General features: G+C 45.1%; 1 protein-coding gene across 1 annotated transcript in view; it reads right to left on the reverse strand.

Annotated features, from left to right (window-relative positions):
- Positions 1-16,870, reverse strand: part of CD99L2 (CD99 molecule like 2) — a 92,704-nt gene that overhangs the window by 25,649 nt on the left and 50,185 nt on the right. Inside the window, exons 2-4 of the mRNA XM_029911857.1 lie at positions 13,095-13,160; positions 8,135-8,173; positions 1,367-1,432 (exon numbers count right to left, since the gene is read on the reverse strand). Coding sequence (XP_029767717.1) covers positions 1,367-1,432; positions 8,135-8,173; positions 13,095-13,160 — 171 coding nt within the window. The remainder of the gene's footprint in view (positions 1-1,366; positions 1,433-8,134; positions 8,174-13,094; positions 13,161-16,870) is intronic.

Raw genomic sequence — 16,870 nt, forward strand, 5'->3', positions numbered from 1 at the left:
TTCATGCAGGTGCTTAACTCTAAGCATGTGAGTAATCCCACTGAAATCAACTGGACTATGTACAGTTAAGCACCTGTGCAAAATCAGGGCCTACGTGCTGCTCACACCAATGACGGCATTACACACACACAGTCAAATTCTGCCCTCAATTACCATAATGCATGCTGCTGTCCACTGTAGCAGAGAGCAGAATTTGATCCCCGGTCAAACTATGTACTTCAAACAGAGACTAGGCAAATCAACTGCTAACACAACAGGACTTGTCCAGTGCATAAAGCAAATAACACATCTGTGGATGTGGAGATGCCATAAACTTTTATTCCCGCCTGCTTGGTCTCCCAGATCAGTGACAATAAAAGATCTAAGCGCCCCACACCTCGCCAGGTAACAGAGAGTGATGTTTTACAGGAAGAATTTATCTTGCATTGATTTCTGGTCAATGAGAGCTTTCTAGTAACAGGAAAACATTGCAACTCCTGATACTGTCAATATTGTATGAGGCCAAAGTCTGGGGTTTTTTTTAAATACTGTAAACGACTTATGTTTGCTAGTAATGGGCTGTATTACCATGAGTATGAATAAAATATGAACAAAAGGTGTGGCTGCCCTGTTCCTATTAATTTCTGCCTGTGTCTCTGAATATCGGGACACCTTTAAGCTGGTGATTTTTCCAATGGTGCGTTGTGATTAGGGCTGAAGACTGCCATGGCATTTTTATCAAGGAGCAGCCATGGTAAATTTAGTAAAGGTCAAGGGTTATGGGCAAAATGGTGTGTAAAGTAATGGGAGTGCCATTTAAAGTGGGGCAGGCATGCAGGGTGGGGGTGTTAGCTCCTGTTCCTGGGATGGATGGTCTTAGGGGAGGGGGATGGGAAACTGGGTCCTGCCTCCAGGGGCGGGTTGCCCAGCAAGCCCACCTCATGCACACCCTGCAAAGCTGGCTCTTGTCCCACAGGGCTAAGCCTGACTCTCCGCTCCAGGAATCGTGAGGTCGTGGTGTCACTCAGGTTTGGACTGGCCACCCCTCTGTCATGGTATGCGGGGTATGGGAAGGGGAAGCCAGCCACCAGGCCATATTTGAGTGAGTGGTGGTGTGACCTGGCATATGGGCGCTCAGCAACACGCACTCAAATTTGGCCTGGCCACCCCTCCACCCTAACGATCGAAGGGCAGCTGGGCCAAACCTGCGTGGTGCTTGACCCCGTGTGTCCAGTGCGGGAAGCTGGCCCAGCCCTGTGGTGCAGGAGCTGCAGTTGAGTATATTAAATCATGGACACACCAGTCCTGGACAAAAAGAAGAATCATAGTATCTGACATTTTGACCACCGCCCGCTCATTGTGATTTTCCTGTCAAAACGTTACTTACGTCGCTTGGTGGAAAGGTCATCCAGTGCATCTGACAAACTGAAATCGTCCAAACCATCCCCATATCCTACAGACAAATAAGTGGCATTGGCTTTACTCATTACGCCTGATGTACTGGTCATCAAGCAGTACAGAGCCATTTGACATCCGACCCATCTATTTTTCCCCTTCAGAATCTCCTAGGTGCATTTCCAAGGAGAGCTCTCATCTGCCCCTACTTATCCCAGAACTTCCACTCCCACCTCTCATCTGGCATCTACGGATTGAGGATGGCGACCCTTTGTTCCTCAAAGGGTCGGCTGCCCTGGTGGTGCCTTGGAGATTCCCCCACTGGGGAATTATAGGAAGTAACTCCATGGTCAGATAGGCCTGGCTCCTCGCAAAGCTGCTTTTTAACCATGCAGTGCTTTTAGCCACTGAGGGACCCCAAACTTTTGGCAAGCGAGAATCTTCAACCCTCCCCAGAGCCAAAATCCTTTCTATGCCCTACCTCCCTGTAGGTCAGGGACTCCGGACCCCATGGCATCACCTCCAGCTCTCTGTGGAGGAGAAGGCAGAACCTGACCCCATGCCCCACTGGGTTTGCCTTTAGTTTCCAAAATGCAGAGACTAGGTGAGCGGCGATTCCTCTCCCACCCTGTTCAGTCATTCACATTCTCAAAGCCCGTCAGTGGGTTATAGACAGGAGAGAATAACTTGCCTCCCCCCTTCCTGACTGTAGTCACCTCTGCAATCTCCCAAGCAGCTGTTGTGTGCTTTACTTGTGTGCTTCCCATCCCAGAGTTGGTATCATCACTTTGGCAGTACTCGTTACCTGCCTCGGTTTCCCTTCTTGCAGCTGGGGATTCAGTCACAACCATGCTCTGCGCTGCCTCAACTTCCTTGGTGTGGGCGGGCAGAGGGCTAGCCTCTTTCCCTAGCCTGTGGACAGGACTCAGGCAGTCTAGAATCATAGACTTTAAGGTCAGAAGGGACCATTATGATCATCTAGTCTGACCTCCTGCACAATGCAGGCCACAGAATCTCACCCACCCACTCCTGTATCAAACCTGTGTCTGAGCCATTGAAGTCCTCAAATCATGGTTTAAAGACTTCAAGGTGCAGAGAATCTTCCAGCAAGTGACCCCCAGTGCCCCACACTGCAGAGGAAGGTGAAAAACCCCCAGGGCTTCTACCAATCTGCCCTGGAGGAAAATTCCTTCCCAATCCCAAATATGGCGATCAGCTAAACCCTGAGCATGTGGGCAAGACACACCAGCCAGACACCCAGAAAAGAATTCTCTGTAGTAACTCAGATCCCACCCCATCTAACATCCCATCACAAGCCATTGGGCATATTCACCGCTAGTAGTCAAAGACAAATTAATTGCCAAAATTAGGCTGTCCCATTATACCATCCCCTCCATAAACTTATCAAGCTTAGTCTTGAAGCCCGATATGTCTTTTGCCCCCACTACTCCCCTTGGAAGGCTGTTCCAGAACTTCACTCCTCTGATGGTTAGAAACCTTTGTCTAATTTCAAGTGTAAACTTCCTGATGGCCAGTTTATATCCATTTGTTCTTGTGTCCACATTGGTACTGAGCTTAAATAATTCCTCTCCCTCCTTGGTATTTATTCCTCTGATATATTTATAGAGAGCAATCATATCTCCCCTCAGCCTTCTTTTGGTTAGGCTAAACAAGCCAAGCTCTTTGAGTCTCCTTTCATAAGACAGGTTTTCCATTCCTCGGATCATCCTAGTAGCCCTTTTCTGAACCTGATCCAGTTTGACTTCATCCTTCTTAAACATGGGAGACCAGAACTGCACACAGTATTCCAGATGAGGTCTCACCAGTGCCTTGTATAACGGTACTAACACCTCCTTATCTCTACTGGAAATACCTCGCCTGATGCATCCCAAGACCGCATTAGCTTTTTTCACGGCCATATCACATTGGCGGCTCATAGTCATCCTGTGATCAACCAATACCCCAAGGTCCTTCTCCTCCTCTGTTACTTCCAACTGATGCCTCCCCAGCTTATAACAATAGTTCTTGTTATTAATCCCTAAGTGCATGACCTTGCACTTTTCACTATTAAATTTCATCCTATTACTATTACTCCAGTTTACAAGGTTATCCAGATCTTCCTGTATGATATCCCGGTCCTTCTCTGTATTGGCAATACCTCCCAGCTTTGTGTCATCTGCAAACTTTATTAGCACATTCCCACTTTTGTGCCAAGGTCAGTAATAAAAAGATTAAACAAGATTGGTCCCAAAACCGATCCCTGAGGAACTCCACTAGTAACTTCCCTCCAGTCTGACAATTCACCTTTCAGTACGACCCGTTGTAGTCTCCCCTTTAACCAGTTCCTTATCCACCTTTCAATTTTCATATTGATCCCCATCTTTTCCAATTTAGCTAATAATTCCCCATGTGGAACCATATCAAATGCCTTACTGAAATCGAGGTAAATTAGATCCACTGCATTTCCTTTGTCTAAAAAATCTGTTACCTTCTCAAAGAAGGAGATCAGATTGGTTTGGCACGATCTACCTTTTGTAAAACCATGTTGTATTTTGTCCCAATTACCATTGACCTCAATGTCCTTAACTACTTTTTCCTTCAAATTTTTTCCCAAGACCTTGCATACTACAGATGTCAAACTGACAGGCCTGTAGTTGCCTCGATCACTTTTTTTTCCTTTCTTAAACATAGGAACTATGTTAGCAATTCTCCAGTCATACGGTACAACCCCTGAGTTTACAGATTCATTAAAAATTCTTGCTAATGGGCTTGCAATTTCATGTGCCAGTTCCTTTAATATTCTTGAATGAAGATTGTCTGGGCCCCCTGATTTTGTCCCATTAAGCTGTTCGAGTTTGGCTTCTACCTCGGATGTGGTAATATCTACCTCCATATCCTCATTCCTATTTGTCATCCTACCATTATCCCTAAGCTCATCATTAGCCTCATTAAAGACTGAGGCAAAGTATTTGTTTAGATATTGGGCCATGCCTAGATTATTCTTAACCTCCACTCCATCCTCAGTGTTTAGCGGTCCCACTTCTTCTTTCTTTGTTTTCTTCTTATTTATATGGCTATAGAATCTTTTACTATTGGTTTTAATTCCCTTTGCAAGGTCCAACTCTACATGGCTTTTGGCCTTTCTAACTTTATCTCTACATGTTCTGACCTCAATAAGGTAGCTTTCCTTGCAGATCACTCCCATCTTCCACTCCTTGTAGGCTTTCTGCTTTTTCTTAATCACCTCTCTGAGATGCTTGTTCATCCAGCTTGGTCTACAACTCCTGCCTATGAATTTTTTCCCCTTTCTTGGGATGCAGGCTTCTGATAGTTTCTGCAACTTTGACTTGAAGTAATTCCAGGCTTCCTCCACCTTTAGATCCCCAAGTTCTTCAGTCCAATCCACTTCCCTAACTAATTTCCTTAATTTCTTTAAATTCTTTAAATCAAAAACCCTAGTCACAGAACTATTTTTGTTTATCCTTCCATTTAGTTTAAACTGAATTAGCTCATGATCGCTCGAACCAAGGTTGTCCCCTACAACCATTTCTTCTATGAGGTCCTCACTCCTCACCAAAACCAAATCTAAAATGGCATCCCCTCTTGTTGGTTCAGCAACTACTTGGTGAAGGCCATCAGCTATCGCATCTAGGAAAATCTGAGCCCTAAAAGACTCCTCTCTTTGTGGGAGCGGGCGGTGGCCTCGTCTCCCCCAGGTATCTGTTTTCATACACTGGGCACCTGAGCTTAACCCTGCTTTCCCTTTGTTTTAGGCAGGAGGAAGGTGACTAACACCCACCCCCACCCTTCTCCCTGTCAGCTACTCCAGTTGCACTCTGGCTGACCATTTCATACACATTCTTATAGTGAATTGTACAGGTCAGATTCAGATACTCTGCCGTCCCAGGAGAAAGCTGGATGGGTTCTAAAGCCATAACCTAACTTCCAAGAAGCACGTTGAAAGGTGTTTCATTCAGGATCCCAAACAACAGCCCCTTCCTGTGTCTGCATCAAAATCTGGGCTGCAGGCAGTGCAAAGGGCTTCACACTAGGAATGGTCACCCTTTCAGCCTGTGATGTAGTTTCACTACACAGGGTCTAACCGCTGTGCTGTCTGTTCCAGAATCTCTCCATCCCATCAATGTCTCTCCATTAACTCCCACCAAGTTCCGCTGCCACTGGGAACCCAATGGATCTGCACCCAGGAGAATAGGACTCTCTGTGTGACTCCCTCCCTCCAGGGGCTTGTCTGAAACAGGACTATGTTAACGTGAACTCGGTACCTTTAGTTCGCGCTCTCAGGGTCTATGCAGGGCAGCTACAGCACAAGGCTTCAGTGCATGCTGCGCTGCAGGGCCATGTAGACAAGTCCTCTCCCACAGAGTTATCTGCAAGGTTTACCTACCAGTGGCTTTTCCAGGACAAACACTGGGCCTCATTGGGTGCATTGGGCAATCCTGGAGGAGGTGACTCAATGCTTTTCCCCACTCACTTTGGGGTCATTCTGAGGTGGCCTTCTTCCCACTGGAGGAGGTCTCCCAGCTGGGGGTGGGTCGCTGTTTGACCCTGACCCCTTTTCCCTGGTCCCATTCCCTCCCTGTTACATTTTTTTTAATCAAACCCAGGCCAGCTAGTCACATGATCCGCCAGTTTCTCACCTACACATACTTCCCTCAGATTTTTGTCTATTAACCATGATTTCAGGTCAGGGCAGCAGAGTTTATAGAACTGTTCCAAACTTATTAACTCATAAGCGTCACCATCTGTGCTAATTCCCCAACTAGTCCCCCATTTTCTTGTATACCCCCTACTTTGGGTTGCAATATCAGCACAGTTCATATCCCCTTTTATCTTGAATTCCCCAAAACGTCCTTCGGCACCATGTTCAATTCACTCCCAGTTTCAAGAGCATTTAATAAATAAATCCATGTCAACCTCTCCTCTAAAATAAGATAATAAGATGGGGTACGTCTCTACTGCAATAAAAAACCTGGGGCATGGTTGCGGTTGGCCTAGCTCAGGTGCCTCTGGCTTCGACTGCGGGGATGAAAATTGCAGTTTGCTTGCGCTCAGGCTGAGGCCCCGGCTCTGAAACCACGCGAGTGGGGTGGGTCTCAAAAATCGGGCTCCAGCCCTATCTTGCATGTGTATGCTGCGATTTTTCAGCCCTGCAGGCTGAGCCCCATGCACCTGAGTCACCTGACCTGGGCTCTGAGACTCTGTGCCACAGGGCTAAAAATTGCGGTTTAGACATTCCCTCGAAGTCTGCCACCCGTAGGACCAAGTACGTGGGGTCTGGCTCCACTCAGTGGATCAGGGGTTTCCTGGCCCATTCTTCTCCACTTTTTCTCTCTGCTGCTGCCTGTCCTTCTCTTCTTGCTCGTGCTAGCCCTGTTTCTCCTCCGGCTATCATTGCTTCTTGCAGTCTGCAAACTGCTGGATTTCAAAGCCCAGTTTATCTCCCTCCAACTGTAATCTCACCTCCTCTACCTGTAAACCGTCAGTTGCCCCTTTTGTTGTCTTGCCTTATTCCAACTACGGAGGTGTCTCCACGATTTCCCGGGCCTGCTGGACTCGGTCAGTGATCTGGGTATCCCTCATTGTCCTGGATCACAACTCCTTTTCTGGTCCTCTAAGGCACAGCTAGTTGACCTACTCCTGAGAGTTTAGTTGTGGCTCAACCAGCTGACCTTTCTTCAACTGTTCACACCTAACCTTTTCTATTTGTCTCTCCCTATTCCTATCCTAAATAGGCTATGGGACACTCTGTGCTTTTTCCTTCAACAGTGCTTGCTGTCAGGGCTGTTGGCACTTACTGGAAACTCACCCTTGTCCTAGATCCCACTTCTGCCACCATATATGTCACAGATCCCGAAGTAACAGTACCGCTGATGCCTTCATGGCCCCCTTGCAGGTGCCCCACTCAGGTCTCAGGCCTTTAGCCATCACCTTTCTTTGGGTAGGAACAGGGATTCTCCTCTCTTCAGACACTGGATTTACGCTGCAATTTCCTCCTGAAGCTGTGCACACCTTAGCCAGTCTGAAATGAGCTCAGCACCTTCCGTTCCCAGAAGCTATGATACGGCTCACCAGTGACCAGCCAGCCTTCATAGGCAAAGGATTTAGTCAGAGCCAAAAGCATTATAGGTTTTCTCTATCTTGGAAACCGTGAACAGCTTATACGTGTGCCTGTCTTACCAGGTGTCCTCATCTTCCACATGGAGCTCCTGGTAGGTTTCAAAGTCCTTCAAACCCTTTCGGGAGGGTCCGTCCCTCTTGGTTACGGTGTCATGTCAGCTCCTGGTTCAGATAAGAGTGACCCTGCTCTGTATCAAACAGGGCACTTCATACCACTCTCAATTCTTGGCTTTCAGAGCCTCTTGATCCCAGGCAAAACCAGGATATGCAATTTCCCCCAGGGAGCAGTACTTCCGCACACCTGTTTAACTGTCTACAGATTTGCATTAATTACTTTATAGTAATTTTAGTTTTTGATCATTCATGCTTTAGGTGACTTTCCCACCTTAACTCCATTGATTGTCTTGTTTCAAGAAAGAAATTAATGCCTTCATTCCCGGGATGGGTGGGTGGATGTGCATGTACCAGTACGAGCTATGGGGAAACAGAGTCACATTCTTTCATAACAATAAACCAGAAGTTTCCCAGTTCTTCACAGTAAGAGAATAACTCATTACTCACCATAAATGTTTTCAAGAGAAACACCCATTACTCTGAATGATAAATCAATAAGGATCCTTACCTGTTCCATCCAATGGCTTTTTGGGCAACTTGGGAGTAGCTGTGATTTAAAAGAAAGAGGAAAAACCTTAGTTACTAGTGTCACCTGGAAATTTGTCAACTATGACTTAGAAATAAACTACAAGGGCTTATTCATCACAGAATGCTTACACCCCATATGTGACGTGGAAGATTACAGGATGCTTAAACCACATGCTTTTCAACATCAATTAAATCATAGTATGAATTGAAAACCATTGTATTAGCTCTCTTTTATACTTTATTTGCAGACCTCTCTCAGGCCCTGATCCTGCAAAAGTTCATGCGGGTGCTTAACTTTAAGCACATGCATAATCCCACTGAAATAAACTGGACTATGTGCAGTTAAGCACCTGTGAAAGATAGGGGCCTACATGCTGCTCACACCAATGACGGCATTGCACACACACAGTCAAATTCTGCCCTCACTTACCCTAATGCATGCTGCTGTCCAGTGTAGCAGGGAGCAAAATTTGACTCCGTGTCAAACTATGTACTTCAAACAGACTCAGCAAACCAACTGCTAACACAACAGGACTTGTCCAGCACATAAAGCAAATAATCATCCTGAGAACATGGAGGGGCCGTACATTTTATTCTCACCTGCTTGGGTCTCTCAAATCAATGACATTAGAAGATCTACAGTGCACCATACCACATCAAGTAACACATGGGTTTGTTTTAAGAGAAGAATTTATCTTACATTGATTTCTGGTCAATAAAATATCTGGTCAATGAAAATATCACAACTCCTGACATCATTGTGGCAAGACGTGAAAGTGTGTGTGTGGGGGGGGGAAATTGGGGGGGTTAATAATGCAAGCCACTGATTATATCTGTTAGTAGTAATGGGCCATGTTACCTTCAGTATGGATAAAATATGAACAAAAGGTGTGGCTACCTATCCTATTAATTTCTGCCTGTCTCTCTGAATATTAGAATGCCTCTCATCTGGCAATATTTCCAATGGTGTGTCATGATTTAAGTCAGCTAGCCTCCTTCAGGTGCTTGCTTTCTGCTGCTTGATCCGTTCAAGTCCAAGGATGCAGTTCAAGATATGTCTTGATTTGATAGCCCTGGAACTGTGGGATGATTGCTCCCTTGTACTGGGAACCACAGCACTCCAGGTCCCAGCGTTTAGTCTGGAGTAGTGTTCTCCTGCAGCAGGTGTGTATGAGTCATTGTAATTCTGCAGGGATAGAAAATCACACAGGGGAGAGGTCCTGGGCTTGCTACATTCAGTCCTCAATCGGTATGTAATAAGATTTTACAGTGGTCACTGGTCTAATACCTCATTATCCATCATCTTTCTAGTGGGATGAAGTATTCATTTCTAGCCCTGGCAGATTACAAGGTATCTGATCTGAAAATCGCCCCATTCAGATTATGTGCATTTTTTCTTCCCCGTGTGAATTCCAGTACAAGAAAGCAGAAGCTAAAATAAGCCCTGCGAGAGCCTGAAATCTGTGCTTATGCTGTAAAGCAAGGGATTTCAAATCTTTTCATAGCTTGGATCACATCTTTAATGGGCTGTCACCGGGGCACAGCATGTCCCATTCATAACCCATGGACCCACCTCCCTTTCAATTCTCAGAGTGTAACACCTGCCCACCTCTTCTCAGGGCTTGTCTACACTTGAAACACTACAGCGGCACATCTGTGCTGCTGGAGTGCTTCAGGGTAGACCCTACCTATGCCAAAGGGACGGATTCTCTTGTTGTAGGTAATCCACCTCCACAAAAGGCAGTAGCTAGTGCTCTCTACATGGGGACTTAGGTCGGCTTACTGTGCTTCTCAGGGATGTGTATGCTTGACATCCCTGAGAACGTAGTTAACCCAGACCAGGCTCAGTCACAATAACAACTTGAGCGATTGTTTAGGTGGCACAGTGATAACAGGGAGATATTTGATGTATTTTCAGCTGACTTTAGCTACTGGAAACGAGCAGAAGCAGCACCATGTGAGCAGTTAGCTGTCTCTGAATCATCAATATGTGGTTTGTGGATCAGCAGTGGTCTAAGGACTATAATGTGGGAACCACTACTTTAAAGCATGTGTGTGTGATGGGAAGCAACATATTAATAGGAATGCCATGATTTTGTAGTAGTCTTGTATCTGAGAACTTGCCTGGCTTGGACTAGTACAGATGTTTTCAGGACTTGGGGATTTCTTCAAGTGCTCCATCTGGAACACTGATCAGAAAGGGGGAAAAATTGACCCCTGAATTCTGGGTATCTTGATGGGTTTCAAAGAACCCTCTGGTAAAAGTAGAGCAGTCTTTTCCTCTGTAGGCCAGATACTCTGCTGGTGTATATCTGTGTAGCTCCATTTACTTCAGAGAAGCAAACTATTCACACCAGCTGAGGACTTGGTCTACAGTTTCTGCACACCATGGGACATTCTTGTATATTCAGGCAGTTCCTACTGAGGTCCATGGATGCCACACAAATCCATTCCAGGATATAATGTGGCTCATCACTGGTTGTGTTCACAGGGCTGTACAATGATCTATGCTGGTTAAGGTATTAGATAGGGACTTATTTTCTTGACGTGTCCATAAATGCACGGAGAAGAACTGCAAAGTCCTAGTAGCAGACAGGATCGGGAACACAACAGCCTTTCATGCTGTGATTGGTTCCTTGCATTTATTTATCAGGGGAAAGACTATGGTCCAGAGTCTGGTCTGGGTAAATCAGAAGTCCTTCTACTGAATACCACAGAGTTGTACTGGGGCAAAACTGACCAGAATCTGTGTAACTGTCTATTCTGTGTAAAACAGTATCTAAGGACTAGCACTGTCAAACAGCTGTGCTCCTGCAATAGTAGTGTCACCTAGCCATGAAAGATATTAAGCCAGACCTTAACATACAAATAATAAATGAGTTTTCTTTGCCTTCTCAAGTACCAGATAAGATCCCCCTCTTAGAAGTGATCTGCTCTAAATGATGAGATACAACAAAAATAACTAAAACAGGTTATTTTCCCTAGATGCTGTTTAGCAATGGTACTAATGGCTCACTGGCTTTTTAAAGGGGATTTGGAATCCCAAGAAAAACTTAATCTACAGGAGAAGGAAGTTTTGCCTGTTCAGATTTTTTTTTTTCAGTGTACAAAAGATCTATGGCATGAAACTACATCAAGAATATTATACTACTAAAGTAGTAAAGGTACTTTGAATCCAGTCCAATTGGAGTGCTCTGTAGAGATGGTATCAATAGGGTAAGACCTTGTCACTGGATAGTGCTATCCCAATGCTGCATAAGCTTGAGTGAAAGTGGTGCTTTTTTCAGTGATGAATTTTTTATTGATTTTAATAAAGAAACATACAATGAAAAGTACAAAAAAGTAAATGATTTACAGCTTATATGTATTTCCTGTGGCACAATCCTGTGGTATTTGGATACCCAACAGAATTAGGCAATTATGCAATTTTACAACTTGTCAAAGACCAAACAACACAAAACCAGACAATATCACACAGACAAAACATGTTAGGGTGAGGTCACAGTAATAGAGTAGGAGAAGACATGGATGAATAGCCAGGAGAGAAAGAGAAATGGGGGAAGAGGCAAAGGAGTTAGGTGGAATGAAGGCCTCTCATGCTTTGAGCCATCTCAACACTTTTTTTATCCAGGTGTATCTAGAAATGGGGTCCAAATTTCTTTGACTTCATATAATTGGTCTATACAGCAATCAGCTATTCTTTCTTTGGCTGCTAATTAAGATAGGTCTGAATACCACTGCTCTATTCTGGGTATCTCTACTCTTCCATTTTTGTAATATCATGCAGTTGATGATCTATTTCAAATAATGAGACCTGGATCCTGTGACAATGTTGTAGAAAAAGAGTTGATTTTCATTATACCCAATGAGCACTACCCTCCTCTACAACAGAGGTCCCCAAACTGCGGGGTGCGCCCCCCCTAGGGGGGGCACAGAGGAACGTTGGGTGGGGGCATGGTGGGCCCAGCCCAGTCCCCTAACTCCTTTGCCTCTTCCCCCATTTCTCTTTCCCTCCTGGCTATTCATCCATGTCTTCTCCCCCAGGTCCCAGGACAGCTGTGTACATTTAATGGGGCTGCAGGAACCCATGTGGCACTCATGGAGGGGAGAGGTGAGGGGACGGGTCTCTGTAGTGCTTTGGGGATAAATGGGAGAATCTCCTAATCCCTGATTGTTTTGGGAAGGGATTAACTAGGAGCTTGCTTTGTGGTTGCAAATAGGGTACTTAGCCATTGAAATGCTCCTGGAATCAATTGTGGAAGCAAAACAATACAGGCAAGAGGGAGAGTCTTGTGAAAGTCTGAGCCATAGGGTATGTCTACACACCAATTAAAAATCTGCAGTTGGCCCATGGGGGCTCTGGCTTGTGGGACTGTCTAATTGCAGTGTAGACATTCAGGCTCGGGCTGCAGCCAGGGCTTGAACATCTACACTGCAGTTAAACAGGCCTGTGACCATGACCCCAAGTCAGCTGGCCTGGGCCAGCTGCAGGTGTCTAATTGCAGTGTACACATACCCATGGAGGGTAAGCAGGGAATGGAGAAAGGTAAGAGTCAGAACATCACAATCTCAGAAATAGTGCTCACACCTGCTGGAAGAGAAAAGCATTACACAATGCATTCCAGGCAAACATGGGAATGAATGAATGACAACACAAGTAATTAGGAACACAAAAGCATGTGTTCAATGTGTTTAACAGGCTGTCAGAATGCTAAATCAATGTGACTTGCTAACCAGCATCACAACACAAAGGAACACTAGGTTACAAACAAATTTTGCAGGAGGAATATTTATTTTAGCTGTCGACAATTAAGGAAACTGGATCTGACCAGGAAAAGATGACTGGGTCATGTAAACTCCTCACCTTTAACCTGTGTATAATCCACATAGGTAGTTACACACACAATCACTATTTGCTTTTTCCTGTAAACTGTACTTACGTCGCTTGGTTGAATGATCATCAAGTGCATCCTCTAAACGGAAGTCATCAGAATCATCACCATATCCTAGAGGTAAAGAATTGGCATTGGCTTTACTCATTACTCACTGACAATGTAAAACAACTTTCAATACAGCATGGCTGGACTTGTACGCTTAAACTGCTTTAGTTTTAGAGATTTTTAAATCTGACCCATTACCAACATTGAAGAAGACATCAGCCTTCTCAGAATTCTGTGACTGTTAAATTGCAGAGCAGTCATCTCTGGATTTTCCATTTGTCTGCTCTAATGGATTTGGTATAAATACACATGCTACACTTAAATTTGTCAAGTGGAGCCTACCAATTCATCTCTCTAACTGCCACTCATCTGTGGATGTATTCACGATTATATGTTTGCTAAACACCATAAAAATATTGGAGTGGCTTAGATAATGTTTGTGCAAAAGACACACACTCTCTCCACTCCGCTCCTAAAGGTACATTCAAATAGCAAAGATTTTTATATTAAAAAATAAAATTTGCTGTTATGCCTGCTAAACATACAACTTAACATTCACTCTCTCGAGGCAATATAAATTCTGGACATACCCATATTCAAAGAGTATACCTGACAAACAGAAGATATATTTATTAAGGATGCCTCACGACATCTTAGCTATTTCCTATCATTTAATATCCCAATGATGCCCTTAAACTATATGCTATTCTAATGTGGTAGGTCCAGTAATCCTTCCTTTCTGTCTTTTTGCATCACATTAATTACTGTTGACTTAGCCTAGTTCTGAATGCATTTGTCTTGATAAATCCATGCTTTTACATCTCAGAGCATGCTGAGTAATTAATATCCTTTGGGTTTGCTAAGTACTGCAGCACTGCAAGAGAACATTAAAATGGCTTTCCTCTTATTCCTACTGCTAAATGGATTTAGCTGTTGCCACCTGAGCTCCAGCTTGCTTCATGAATAAATTTAAAGCTTTACTGACAAGGACAATAACAATGAAAAGGCACTAGTCCATCAGAAAGCAGGTATCAGCATTTCAGTGAAAAACTTTTACACATGGTGGTCACAAAGTATTACAACCCATTCAGCTCTGATTTCAGTTATTCACACATCACATCTTGTTTCACTTCCCATCTATTTAAATGTAAACTTGGCAAACAAGGGAACGATTTAAATGTAGGGTCTATGGTTTTTAAGTTGCTATGTATTTCTGTATCTTCCACGGAAGCACTCAAGAGCATTATGCTGCTGCTTGGGCGATTTATTTTTTCTTAGATCGGTCCATAGATGAATTTGTCATTAGAACAGTTTACATCCTCCTTTGCTGTATGAGAATGGAGATGTTTATGGTGGAAAGCAAGCCATGCGAGACAGGCAGGGTACGACACCACAGATGAAGTGGAATCTTATCAACAAATCCTTTTGTTTAGAAAACTGATACCAAGGCCCGTTGGTCGGTCAGGGGAATGGAATACAACCTCAAACTCCAATCCACATCCTTGCCCACCAGCCTATAGTGCTCCTGCTTGTACCACGCCTTCCACTGGATACAGCACATTTCTCCTCCCCCGCCCCCCACTCAAAACTGTGCCTCCCATGCCCTGCTACCAGTAAAGTCTCTGCAGTGTGAGACAGGAAATGCTCTCACGCTCATGGCAAAGGAAATGGTACTTCAGCAGTAGAAAGCATCCATTGCTGAACACATAGGGGAACTGAGCAGGGAACTGTGCATATCAGCAGCTGGAGACTGAGGCCCTAATTCATCAAGGTATATAGGCAAACGCCTAACTTCAAGCAGGAGAATAGTTCCACTGAATTCCAAAGAGTGGTATATAAAGATGATTCAAACTGAAGAACTTTGAGCATGTGACCTTTAATTCCAGAATGTTAAGGAAGAATAACTAGCCTTCAGAACTGATCTGCCATACTGGGACACAGAATGTGTTACAACTGACAATATTATTACAGGTGGCAGTGTTGTAACCACATTGTTCCCAGGACATTACAGAGAGGAGGTAGGTGACGTAATATCTTTTATTGGACCAACTTCTGTTGGTGAGAGAGACATGCTTTAGAGCCACAGCAAGCTCTTCCTCAGGTCTGGGAAAGGTACTCTACACTGCAATTAAAAACCCACAGCTGGCCTGTGCCCACTGACTCGGGCTAAGGGGCTGTTTTAATTGCAGTGTAGACGCTCGGTTTGGAGCCCAGGCTCTCGGACGCTGTGAGATGGGAAGGACCCAGAGCTTGGGCTGCAGCCTGAACCCCTACTGCCTACATCTCTATTAAATGGCCCCTTAAGTCCCATGAGCCTGAGTCAGCTGACGCGGGCCAGCTGTGGGTTTCTACACTCAAAAGTTAAATCAACCCAGCTACATTGCTCAGGGGTGTGAAAAATCCACACTCCTGAGCAATGTAGTTAAGCCGACCTAACCCCTGGTGTAGACAGTGTTAGGTCAAAGGAAGAATTCCTCTCATCAGCGTAGCTAGTGTCTACGCTGAAGTGCTACAGCGACACAGCTGCAGCAGTGTTTCAAGTGTCGACAAGCACTAAGACTGTGATTTTTAGTGTCTAGCAAAGTTATGATCCATGAGCAAACACTTTTCATAAAACTATCACTCCGTATCTGACCTCTCAATCCTCATCCTCAAAGGAAATCTGCACAACACCTTCAAAGGACGAGCCTGGAAGCTTCAATAAACAACTTTGCTAGACACTAAAAATCATGGTCTTAAAGATACTGGATTTATGGTGTATCACAACAATCTGTAACCCACTAACTCCCCCGCCACCCCACCCGTTTTTGTTCCATGACTGCAGGGGTGTTAACAGGCCACTTCACCTTGAATGGTTCCTTAGAATATGTGTTAACTACTTATGCTAAACGATCTCTTCTACCTTGTATTTAGCTGTGACTCTGCATACCTTTCCCAGACCTCAGTAAGAGCTCTGTATAGCTTGAAAGCTTGTCTATTTCACCAACAGAAGTCGGTCCAATAAACGATATTACCTCACCCACCTTATTTTTAGAATTATTATAGTAGCATGTAAGGGCCCTGATCAAGGCTCCGATGTGCTAGGTGCTGTACAAACAACACTGTGCCTGCTCCAGAAAGCTTGCACTGTAGCTTAATGCAGAGAACATTGCCTCTATATCTTCGAGTATTGTATGGATTTGCCTTCCCCATATTGTATCCTTCTCTCTAGCCTTCATTCTGTCTTCATTCACTTCTTCCCAATATTGCGACACTATCCTTGATGTCTGTGTTTTAAATGAAACATACAACAAAGAGTAAAGAAAAGTCCATAAAAATCTCCAGAGTGACGAGGGACAAAAGAGAGAAACTCCAGAGGTGAAAGTAAGCTGGTACGCCCCAGTACGGCGTACCGGCAAGAGCCGGTGCGCCGTACCGGGGCGGCCCGGCTTCCCCAGGCAGCAATTTAAAGGGCCTGGGGCTCCAGACGCTGCTGGGAACCCCAGACCCTTTAAATTGCCGCCAGAACCCCGCTGCCGGAGCCCTGGAGTAGCGGCAGCGGGGCTCCGGGAGCTATTTAAAGGGCCAGGGCTCCCGTTGCCTCTACTGCCCCGGGCCCTTTAAATAGCCCCTGGATCCCTGGTGCCGGAGCCCTGGGGTAGCAGCGGCAGCTGGGGGCTCCGGCAGCGGTTTAAAGGGCCCGGGGCAGTAGCGGCGGCCGAGCCCCGGGTCCTTTAAACTGCTGCCGGAGCCCCTGGCTGCTGCTGCTACCCTGGGGGGGGGGGGGGGGGGGGGGC

This window comes from Terrapene carolina, unplaced genomic scaffold, assembly GCF_002925995.2.
Source record: "Terrapene carolina triunguis isolate 2854851 unplaced genomic scaffold, T_m_triunguis-2.0 Scaffold131, whole genome shotgun sequence".
Classification (NCBI taxonomy): domain Eukaryota; kingdom Metazoa; phylum Chordata; order Testudines; family Emydidae; genus Terrapene; species Terrapene triunguis.